Below are 12,560 nucleotides of genomic sequence, written 5' to 3'. Positions count from 1 at the left end.
GAGGAATCAGCTACTCAGGAAAAAGCAGATATTTAAGCCATTCCATTCTTACTGTCATACAGTAAAAACACATGTGTTTAAATTTTCAGTCTAAGGGGCCGGGGAGATGAGTTAGTAGAATAAGTGCTTCCCTAGCAAGTGCAAGGGCCTGAGTTCAATCTCCGGTTCCCCCCAGAAAAATTAAAAAATAAAAACAAATAAAATTTCAGTCTAGGGCCGGCCAGATAGCTCAGTGGATTAATTAAAGTGCATGCTTAGGCAGATGCAAGGGCCAGGGTTGGGTACCAGAGTGCTGTGCTGGCCCCTTGGGTGCTGAGAGGGTGATTGGAGACTGAGTATGCTGACTTGTGCCTGTAATCCCAGCACTTGGGAGGCTGAAAACAGGAGGATCACTATGAGTCCGATCTGTGTAGTGAGGCCCTGTACTAAATACGTAAAAAAATGAAAACAAAATATAAACATTTTCAGTCTATAAAAAGCACACTTTATAAGGTTATTATTCATTTAAAATAGTACACAATGTTTATAAAGAACATTTAACTTAAATTTCACAGTTGGTTACAAAACAGTACTCGCAAGGTTGACCTATACAGGCCAGGCGTGATGGCACATGCCTGTAATCCGTAATCCCAACACTTAGAAGGCTGCAGTTCCCGAAAGCTCAAGGTCAGCCCACTTAGGCTGATAGGTGAAGTCCTGTCTCAAAACCAAAAAGATGAATCTATATGAAGAAGAGAATATCTTGCTAAAAGAGATGCTAAACTATAAATATAAATTATATCACAATGTTAAAAACCTCATGGTGTTCTACAGGAAAATCAATAAAGACAAGTCAGTCTTTTGGTGGAGACGATTCTTAGCACATAAATTTAAACTTCTGTTTGCCACATGATTACATATGTTGTGAAAACAGTAAATATGTATTATTATGCGTACATCAAAACCAAAAGTTTCTTTTTTACTGTTTCCTTTATTGACAGCTTTGGCTGCGTGTTTAGGTTTTGGTTCCCAGAGGGCAGTTCTCTCAAATTTTGAGGCTGCATCTCTATCCAGCTTGCCTGTCTTTTTCTTGTCTGTTATTTCCTTGACTCAGTTCATGTATACTCTGATATTTTCCAATTCCTGCTTTACTGGATGCTCCTTTGGATTGACTCCTTGAGTTGCCAGATAAACCCAAAACATTGAGTTAATGTGTACCCAGAAACTAAATCCACTTGTGGGTCCAACTTCTGCAACAACTCATTTTTTTTTTTTTTTTAAACAACTCATTTCTTGAAACAGACTCATGGTGTTCAGCATCTTGTCTACAGCTCCTATGTAATTCTCAAATGTTGCTCATTAATTTCTACAGCATAGTGTTTGTTAATTTCTTCACCTGGCATTATGATCAACTCAACACCTTCAATTCCTGGCTCCTGAAAACCAGTTGCACCATGATGACATCAATGACACACTGCTTCTAGCTACAGCGAGAATATCATGTTCGAATGACCTCATGCTGGTTGCACAGCCCTTTGGCTACTTTCGTGGCTGTTCTAAAATGTAGTGACAGTTTGCAAGGTTTCAGTCCATACTTGACTGGCTCCAAGGCAGAGTGGCACAGGGCAAAGGGCAGCAGGTCATGGTGGTAGAAGACAGCAAAACTGCAAGAGTGGCTTTTTTGGGGGGCCGGGGGCAGAAGGCTTATTTTCAGTACTAGGGATTGAACCCATAGCCTTCAAACTGAGCTGTGTTCCCAGCTTTTGTCTTTGTTTCCTTTTTATTCTTTTGAGACAGTCTATGTTGTTAAATTGCCCATATTGGGTTTGAATTTTTGGTCTTCCTGCCTCAGCTTCCCAGAATGCTGAGATTACAAGCCTGTCTTAATATATTTGAACCAAAACAATATACTAAAACTGATAGCAGAAGAAATGAAAAATGTAGCATATTTCTAGGGGAGGTTTATTTTTTTGTTTTTGGTGCCGAGGAATGAACCCAGGGCTTGCAGCTTGCTAGGCAGGCATTCTACCACTGAGCCAGATGTCCAGCTCCTATAGCATATTTCTGTCGAGTTAGACTTTATGGAAATTTACAAAATATTTATAAAATACAACCAGGTGAAATATTAAAGAGTAACTGATTTTAAAAATTAGTTTTGCTTTCTATTATGATAAATGTTGATGATATACTCTATATAAGTTAATGCTATTCTAAGTCTTTAGTTGTTAAGAGTTTAAAAGGGGATCTTAAGCCCCAAAATTTGAGTTTTGGGAGTAGAGAAAAGGAACGATTGGTTCTACAAAAACAGGAGTTAATGTAAGCTCCATGAGTAAGTGATTTCTCTGTGTATTAGTCACCTTCTTGTTCCTGAGATACAATGCCTGACACCCATCATCTATTTAAAGGAAGAACGCTTTAATTTGACTCATAGCTTCAGGGAATTCAGTCAATGGTTGGATGGATTCCGGGCAGAAAAGTGAAAGAAGGGCACAGTAGAGCAAAGGTGTTTATTAGTTCAAAGCAGAGCAGATAAACAGTACTGGAGAAGAAGGGATAAAATACTAGACCTAGACTCCCCCAAGTCTACCCCAGTCAGGCCTCCCACACCCACTCTGCCCTACTAGAAGTGCTTTTCACTAATCCCATCAAGTTGACATTCCACCCTAACTGCTATCTTTTCCTCAGTGCTCATTCTTATAAGGGATTATTACAAAAACAATAAAGGGTTCAATAAAAAGTTCATTTTTCACCTATCTGTTGCTTCTGTGAAATGAAAATTAAAAGCATTTTCTAAAAGTCAAACTATTACTATATAATAACTGAAATATTTTTTAATAACTGAAATATTGAATTGGACTTTATTAATTTTTGTGCTTGTTACTAGATTTTAAAAATTTATAGTAAACACATTTTGCTTTTTGAGACCTCTGTGGGGTTCAGAACAGTTTGGAACATAAAACATAAAAGTTAATCCAAATGACATTTTTCAGTAGATTTAAAAAAAAAAAAATCTGTTCAGGATTTATAGAAAAATCACCTTGTTTCCTTTTTATTAACTTTTCAGTAGCATGATATACACATTTGTTAAAATTAATGAACCACTTATTACCAGTTAACTAAATAAAGCCCATGTCTTTTGTGTGTATGTTGTATTGGGGATTGAACCCAGTATCTTGCTCATTCTAGGCAGTCATTTTACCTCTGAACTATGTCACAGTCCCCCTTTGTATTTTTTATTTTTATTCTTTTGATCAAGGGCGCTACACAGTTGAGACTCATAGTGATCTTACTGTCTCAGTCTCCCCACTGCTAGGATTACAGGTGTGTGGACCCCCGCCCCTGGCCCCTGCCACCCGCTCCCAGCCCCCAGCCCCCAGCCCCCAGCCCGCCCAGGGTTCCAGGGATCTGGAGTCCTTGTACTTGCCAGGTAGATGCTTAGACTGCTGAGCTATCTTCCCCAGCCCATCACAGCCTTTTTTTTTTTTTTTTTTTTTAGTTTGAGAGCGTAGCATGCTAACTTGTCCAGGCTGGGCTGGAACTCAACAGTCTTCCTGCCTCAGCCTTCTTTGGGTTTCTGAGACAGAGTGTTTCTTTGTATGTAGGTCTGAGCTGGGTTGTAACTATCTGTGGAGCCCAGGCTGACCTTGAACTCAGAGGGACTCTTCTGTCTGCCTCAGCCTCCTGAGGGCTGGAATTATATATAGGCCTTCCCACCATGGCTGGCTGTTTTGTCTTTTAGGAGCTTCTCTTCTCTGGTGGTTTCACAGACTTTATGCTGTAGACAGTTTTGAGGAACCTGGCTACCTACTATATAGGATGATCTACCGTTTTATCATCATCACCTGCAGTATTAGATGTTGAACCCAGAGCCTTCACAGTCTTTCCTGCTGGCTAGGGAAGGATTTAAAATTTAAAGCTGTACAGTTTTTATATGAATTAGAATAAATCCTATGTGACAGTGTAAACAATAATGGATATATTTATGCATATTTCTAAGTGCAGGAGCATGACGTGTTTTACTTACCCTGTTGTCTTTTTTTTTTGGAAACAGGGTCTCATTATTTGTAAGCTGCTCTTGGACTTAACTATATACAGCTCAGGCTAGCCTCGAATTGGTGTCTGTCCTCCTGCCTCAGCCTCTAAGGTTCTGGGATTACTACAGGCGTGTACCACCTTGCCCTGTTCTTTTTTTTTTTTATATATACTTTATTTTTTTAATTTTTTAAAAACATTTATTTATTGTGTGTGTGTGTGTGTGTGTGTGTGTGTGTGTGGCCAGCTCAGTCCACCAGGGGGCGGGGCTGGCTGGCATGTGACGCTGAGGGATCGAACCACGGTCCCTGTGCTTTGCCAAGCCTGTTCCAAGTAGGTGCTTTAGACCACTGAGCCATCTCGCCAGCCCTGCCCTGTTCTTTTTTATAAAGTTTTGTCACCAAACCTTTTTTTTTTTTCCATGAGCAGAATATATTTATTGAGAGAAAGAAAGTGTCCAAGAGAGGGACAAGAGGGGGGCCCAAGCGGGTAGTTCCCCCACCAAACCTTTTAATTGACAAAAATACTTTTGATTTTATACTTAGTGCTTTTAGCTTTATAGAGACATTCAAAATTTAATTTTTCTAATTAGAATTACTTTTTCAACAGTATTGGGCCAGGGAGATAGCTCAGTAGGATAAGGGCCTACCTACCTGACAAGTGCAAAGTCTTGAGTTCATTCCCCAGTACCAAAAAAAAAAAAGAACCCCCCCCCCTCAAAAAAAGCCCAGTAGTTATTATTGGAAAGCATTCATTTTTCTTTTTGCAGTGCTTAGGATCAAAGCCAGAGCCATGCACGTGATAGACAAGTGTTCTACTACTGAGGTATATACCTCCAGCCCATTTTTATTTTGAGACAGGGTCTGGCTAAGTTGCTCAGACTGGTCTTGGACTTAGTGTCAGATGGTCTGCCTCAGCTTCTTGAGTAGCTGGCATTTCAGGCCTGTGCCACCACACCCAGCAAGCCATATTCCAAATGTTGCAGGTACAGTGATCACTGTGATCCTTGATTTCTTTTTCCCTTATTGCTGTAATATATAAAATATGAAGCTAAAAGAAAGGCAACTATTATATATAACTTATAGTATTATAGGAATAACATTGGAAACAAAATTACTTATTTCTATTCACATTGGCTTGAAATCCTGTGAGTGCGTTTATTCTCCAATGATTTTTATGTAACATATACATTTAGAAAAATGCTTTGGTCCTTAGTTAATGTTACTCTTTGTAAACTAACAGGAATGTGCTTTTGACACAGATTTTTAATTGGCTTTGTCTTCAGGGAGTCAGAGAAACAACGTACTCTGTCTAGAGTGTACTTACTCATTTTGCTAATTGCCAGACCTCTCAGAATGATGACAGGCTCTATAATTAGAAAGATTAAAAGAATATTCTAATACATTAAATACAGGGATGCTAATAGATTGTCTATACAATGAATTTTTTTGCAGCATTTATGAAAATACCTCTTGAAAGTTATTCTATATTGACTTATTTTTGAAATATTTCTATTAAGTCACTTTTAAGTTGTTACTGTTAAGGTAGTGGTGGAACTAAAGAAAATGTTTGTTTCTCAGATCTCTTGAGGATTTTGATGCTTTACCTTCCTACTTAATTGCTTTCCCAAGGAATACATTTTTGAGTACTAGGAAAATAATGGAATTTATTAAGTAATATATAGTTTTTGTATTTTTTACTTTGAAGAGGTTAAATGCACCATTTTAATGTTTTATTTTATTTACTTATTTACATATTTAATTTTGGTAATTCAGGTTGGCCTTGCACTCACTATGTAGCCCAAGGTGGCCTCGAACTCACAGCCCTCCTCCTGCCTCAGGCTCCCCAGTGCTGAGATTACAGGCATGCGCCACCATGCCTGGCCATTTTAAAGTTTTAAAAATAAGGAACAAAAAAAAAAAAAAAAAGGGGGCCGGGGAGATGGTTCAGTAGAGTAAGTGCTTCCTTGGGAAGTACGAGGGCCTGAGTTGAATCCCCGGTTCCACCAAAAAAAAAAAAAAAAATAATAATAATAATAATAAATAAATAATAATAATAAGTAAATAAAAACAAGGAAAATTAAAACATCAGGGAATTGATAGAACTGCTTGAAATCTGAGTCTTACTACTTCTAGTTGGCATGGAAATGCTGTTTTTCTGTGAGAAAGTATGATTTATGATCTACTTAACTGTTGATGGCTTAAAGTTTTTACTGTTTTGCTTAGTTTATGTGACACCCCTTTTAGATACATAGGTCCCACATCAGAAATTTTCACACTGTTTCTAAGTGAGGACTTGATTATTTGGCTAATTTGAGAATTATTTTCCCTATCTTAAGGTTTGTACTTTGTGGAACCTTTTTCTTCTTCTAGTTAGTTATCTTTCTTAATGGCTTTTTCACCCTTCTCATTCAAAACTTAATGAGGCCTGCCTTTGTGCCAAGCATGTCTCAGATCCATGGTATCAGTGTCCAAATAATTCATAATTTCTCTTACTGCAGTGCAGCTTTTACTGATGGTGAAAGACCCAAAATAAAGTGATGTTCTCCTTTTTTCTCTCATCTTTTTGTAATCAGGAGACAGACAAACTTTGTTTGCAATAATCTGTTTTTAGTGAAAAAATGATCTGAAATCAATTTTATTTATTTTTATTATTATTATTATTTCTTAGTCTTTTTAAAAATTTTTTTTTGGCAGAATCGGGGATTGAACTCAGGCCCTTGCACTTGCCAGGGAAGCACTTAGTCCCCTAAGCCATCTCCCGGGCTGCTGAAATCAATTTTAAAATACTGTACTCAGGATAAACTTCCTGATGCCTGTGTAGTGTATTGTTTCTGATGTGTTGCTTTTAGTATTCATTTGATGCTTCAGGCTAAAATAAGCATGAATTATGTATTCAAATGTGTATATATATTCAAAGATATAAAGACATTGTAACTCAACTTTCATAGATTTTTTTTTAGAACATGAGATTGCATATACTTTCTTTCATTTTGGGGATACAAGGCATCTAATTTATATCTAATACATCTAATCAAGGAATAAGAAATCACCTTTAAATTTGAGTTTATACAATTTTTAGATCATTTGAACATTATGTTAAGACTAAATATTTGAAAACAAAGAGCAAGAGGCTGGGCGTGGTGGTGCATACCTGTAATCCCAGCCCTAGTAGGATGGGGGACGCTGAGATAGGCGGATTGGAGTTAAAGATCACCCTGAACTACACAGCAAGAGCCTGTCTCTAAAAACAAAAAAGACTAAATATTTGACTATTTATTTGTGTATTTCGACATAACTATATTTCTGTGGCATTGTAGATTGTATCCAAGGCCTTTGTACTGGGCTATATCCCCAGACTTTTTTTATTTTTAATTTTAGACTGTATTTTTGGTTTAACTTTGAAAACAGATCAATTCATTTCTGAAAGACAATACAATTGATTGATTGATTGATTCTGGTAATTGAAGTGTTGCTCTATCACTGACCTACAACTCCAACCCTTTTTGTCTTGAGATAAGATCTTACTAAGTTAACTCCCCTGCCTTGAACATAAAATCCTGCTCCCTTAGTCTCCTGAGTAGCTTGGGTTACAGGCGTGTTCTACTATAACTGGCTACCAAAAGTAAGAGAGCAAAACTCTGGGCAATATATAGGCTTCTGTTTCATGCACAGGATGGTTTTTTTTTTTTTTTTTTTCTTTTTTTTTTTGGTACTGGGAATTGAACTCAGGAGCACAGGGTGTTTTGTTTCTCTTTTAGTTGAGACAGGTTCTCGCTATGCAGTTCAGGCTGGCCTTGAGCTCACTCTGTAGCTCAGGCTGGTCTTGACCTCACAAGGATCCTGCTGCCTCAGCCTCCCAGGTGCTGGAATTATAAGGTATGCCACACCCAGTTTCAAAGACTGTTAAGAAGAGATGTGATTTTTATTCTACTGCTTGTATTCTGTACAATGAAACAGAATTTCTTTGTTGAGCTAAACAACAAATAAACGAGACTTTCAACTTTTTGCCCCACTGCGGAGTATTTTTAACTTTAACAAAGTCCATTATATTATTAGCTGCTCTTTAAAGTAGCCATAGTCTCTATTGACTATCTTAAAACACCTGAATAGTTTACTGTATTCATTGCATTCTTAAACAGGTAAGACTGCCTTTCTTCATATAAAATGGTATATCAAATAAGTTTGTACTAATTTGTAATTCTTTTTTTTTCCACAATAAAACAGTCCTTTATTTATCTTTTTTTTTTGAGACAGCCTCACTATTCTATCACTAAACAAAATTTTGTTTTGCCTTTACATTAAAAACAATCTATAGTGATAAATTCCAACAATATGGTCTCTCTTCTTCTTCCCCTTTCTCCTCCTCCACCTCCTCCAGAACTGCACATTGAACCTAGTCAGTCCTGAGCAAGCTTTATGTCAACACCCATTAATGATGTTCTTTAATTTTTATTTATTATACCTACATAGTATTTTAATATTTACCTATGTACCAACATGTATTTAATATATTCTCCAGTGATAGATATTAGCTTTTTGTTTTGTTTTGTTGGCTTGTTTTTGGTTTTTTTGAGAGAAGGTCTCAAAGTGTAGTGTCCAGGCTGGCCTTAAACTCAACTTTGTAGCTTAGACTGGCCTTGAACTCACAGTAGCCCTCCTGCCTCAGCTTTCCCAGTGTAGAGATTACAGGTGTGTGCTACAACTAGAATAACTTTCTGAGTGTAAAATTAGCTTAAAGGATATTATGTTCTTGAATTAACTTTTTCTTTATCATTTGCATTTAACATTTCAGATTTGTATTTAATAGAATGGACCAAAAAGCAGAATCTGTAATCCTGCCACCAACAGTGAAAACTGTTAACTCTTTTGTGAAATGTCTTTTTTTGTTTTTAATTGCAAAACCTATATTTTGTTTTCTGTGTAACATATTTAAGGGTGATCTTCCATTTCAATAAAGAGACATCTCTACTTTGGTATATTTTTTGTTTTTCTCATTAAAATATGTCATGTACACTTTGCCATTGTACCCTTTTTTAAATTACTTATAATCAGTTTATCATAAAAGAGAGACCTGGAGATTATTTATGTGGTGAAAGATTTCAGAACTTCAGTGGAATGGGCAGTGCCATTTAATGCCATTTCAACAGTGATTTGTTACATTCTTTCCAAGATTGTCACCATCTTTAAATAAGAAATAATGTTTGTCGTCTGGATTACTTTGGTACCTTTATATTCTAGAGAACTTTTTTTTTTAGAGAATTTTTATCTCCAAATTTTATGCTAACTGAATCTCCACACTTTCCATTAGTCTATCCCACAGCTACTGTTACTTGCAATACTTTTTTTTTGAGATTTTTCTGGAAGCATGCTTTGATTATACTTTCTGCTGCCTTCTGTCTAGTTAATGCTCTGTCAAACACCAGGAGAAACTTTCTAAGTGTCTGTCCTGTTGTGGTTCTTTTTAATGGTACCATCCAGTGGCACTGAGTACATTCACTTTGTTGTGCAACCATCACTGCCTTCTACCTGCAGACCTTTTCATTATCCCAAACTGAGACTCATTAAAACAGCATGTATTTATACCTTTTGTGGACATTTGTTTCTAATTTCCTCCACACATAGGTAATAGGTCATGTATACTTTTCTACCTGTTTATTTCCTTATGATAGCATTCTTACATAATGGAATTCTCTAGAGAACAGACCTGTATAAGAGTAGGCAAATGGGATGATTATAAAATTGTCTTTGGGGGTTGTTTCTTCCTAACTGTGACTAAAGAATTTATCTTCAGTGTTATACTAAATACTGGTGTTACTGGAAAGTTAATATATAGAAATATTTTATAGGTAATTTGACATTAAGATACCTGTTTTATACAGAGATACTTCTTTGGTTAGAGAAGTTTTACCTAAATCAGTGACTCTTGGACAGGGACTGAGGCTCCAAGACATTTCTGGGGCAGGGTATGGGAAGAGATATATGTGGGATGTATCTGATTTGAGAAAATGTTTGTGTTCATTCATACAGTATTCTGCTATCTGGTGAAGGAAAGAATGATTAAACTACCTCCCTCTGTACTCATTAGTTGGTTAGAGACTGGTTCATATACCTTTAGATATAATTATAAAATAAGTTTTTAAATACTAGACAATTAATTTTTCTAATACAAGCTTTTGCTCTCTCCTAGGATTGGCAGCCACCATTTGCATGTGATGTTGATAAACTTCATTTTACCCCACGTATCCAGAGACTCAACGAGTTAGAGGTAATGTGCTCACTTCTGTTCTGGTGTCTGTGGCTCTGGTAGTTTTGCGAATTGAAAATATGGCAATATAATAGTGGTAAAGTAAATTACAGTAAAGCAAACCATATTTCATTAATATCACTGATTTTTTCTTGTCAGTCATTTTATTTTGTCATATTAATGTGTATGAATCCTATATTTAAGTAATAACCGCTGGGATTTAGGTTTTGAGAAGAACCAATGTTTAAACAAATAGATTCTGCCATGTAATTTTCTTGCAAGTGTATAACTTCATTTAGGTTTAATAATGCATGTTAGCTTCTCAGTGAAGAATAGGAAATAGGGAAGATTTTCTAGAGAACAGGTAATTTTTTTATGCTACTGAAAACTTAAAAGTGCAGGGTAGATGAGACTTAAAGGATAGATGTTGAGACTTAAGAGTACTGATAACATAGGGACAGGCTATATACATTAATATTTGCAAATTGACTTTAGTACTGAACCATGTTTTGTTTTTGTACATTGACTCAAATTCAACATTGGTTGTTACATTACATATTTGTTGTCTTCAAATTAGTTGTTCAGTTAACAAAATATAAGCATGCAAAATTGGTTTAAAAAAGTTATAAAAAATTTAAAAAGAGGTAAAACATTAAGTATTAACTGCTTCTTTCAGTAGATCAACAGAAGTCAGCAGTACAGTTATCCAACTATCCTGTGTATAGACATGTATATTTATTTTTCCCGCCCTTTCTTTTCTCCATTCCTATAGCTCAGTTGTTCCTTTCCTTGGAACAGCTTCTTTCCCTTTCACAGGATTTATTATACCTTTCAGATTTTCTTACACTAGGGAGACAATACCATGTTTACACATGGGGGTCTGATTTGTTTCACTTATGAGTATGGTCCCTACTTACATCCATTTGCCCTGTATAAAAGCCTCAAATTTATCTTTTTTATAGCTGAGTAGTACTCCATTGTTTAAAAATATCACAGCTTTTTTATCCATTCCTCAGTTGATGGGCATTTGGGTTGTTTTCAAGATTTATCTATGATAAATTGTGCTGCTATAAACATGGGTGTGTGTATATTGTTATGAGTGGTGTTGGCAGTTCTTCTGGAAAAATGCCCACGAAGGGAATAGGTAGGTTGAATTGGACCTCTAATCCTAGTTTTTTTGAGAAATCTCCACATTGATTTCTTTAATGGTTGTACCAGTCTTCACTCACAACAGTGGAGATGGTTTCCTTTTTCTTCACAGCCCCTGTAGTATTTGTTGTAGGCTGACTTCTTGATGATAGCCATTTTTTCTTAGGTGAGATAGGATCTCAGTGTTGTTTTAATTTGTATTTCTCAAACAACCAATGATATTGAACATCATTCATATAGTTGCTGTTTGTGTATCTTCATCTGAGAAGTGAATGTTCATCTCAGATACCCATTTTTGGATTGGGTCTTTGAATTTTTGGAGCCTGAATTTTTTTTTTTTAATTCTTTATATGTTTTAGATAGAAATCCTTTGTCTGAGGGACAGTTGGCTAAAATATTCTGTCAATTTGTGGGTTTTCTTTTTACTCTGTTGTGTGTGTGTGTGTGTGTGTGTGTGTGTTTTAATGTACAAAAACTTTTCAAAAAGATGAAATAGGACCACCTCTCACCCCCCATGCGTTGAGACATTGGGCATGGTGGCACATAACTGTAATCCCAGTTTATGGAGGCTGAAAACAGGATCATTATGAGTCTGATCTGTGTAGTGAGACCCTGTAGACCCTATACTAAATTACGTACATACTTAAATAAATGAAATAAAACAATGAGATCCCAGTTGTTGATTCTTTGAAGTATTTCCTGTGCAGTTTGATTTTGTTCATGAACTCTCTACCTATCCTTGTCTTTTTTTTAATTTAGTGCAGGGTCTTACAGGGTATCACTATGTAGATTGGATTCTTAGTGATTCTTCTGTTTTCAGCCTCCCAAGCCTAGGGATTACAGGTGTGTGCTGCTGTACCCAATCTCAATCATTGTCTCAGTGTGCACTCTAGAGGTGGGAGCGGGACCAGCATGGCAGTCCAGAGATGAGCCTTGGTCCCTGCCTCTGCCTAAGCAGGCATTTTAATCCACTGAGCTATCTGGCCACCCCTCTGTTCCTGTCTTTAAGATTCCTACCTACTTTCTCCTCCAGTAGAGTTAGTGTTTCTGTTTTTATATTTAAATCATATATATATAGGGGCCGGGGAGATGGCTCAGAGGAATAAGCGCTTCCCTGGCAAGCGCAAGGGCCTGAGTTCAATCCCTGGTTCCGA

General features: G+C 36.6%; 1 protein-coding gene across 2 annotated transcripts in view; it reads left to right on the top strand.

Annotated features, from left to right (window-relative positions):
- The window catches only part of Kdm5b (lysine demethylase 5B), an 87,736-nt gene that overhangs the window by 17,025 nt on the left and 58,151 nt on the right, over positions 1 to 12,560 (top strand). For both annotated transcript variants that reach the window (XM_004625360.3, XM_023708050.1), the window contains exon 2: positions 10,201 to 10,278. In XM_004625360.3, the coding sequence (XP_004625417.1) occupies positions 10,201 to 10,278 (78 nt within the window). The remainder of the gene's footprint in view (positions 1 to 10,200; positions 10,279 to 12,560) is intronic.

This window comes from Octodon degus, unplaced genomic scaffold (genome assembly GCF_000260255.1).
Source record: "Octodon degus isolate 3935 unplaced genomic scaffold, OctDeg1.0 scaffold00009, whole genome shotgun sequence".
NCBI lineage: Eukaryota > Metazoa > Chordata > Mammalia > Rodentia > Octodontidae > Octodon > Octodon degus.
This window is presented reverse-complemented; position numbering and strand designations above follow the sequence as displayed.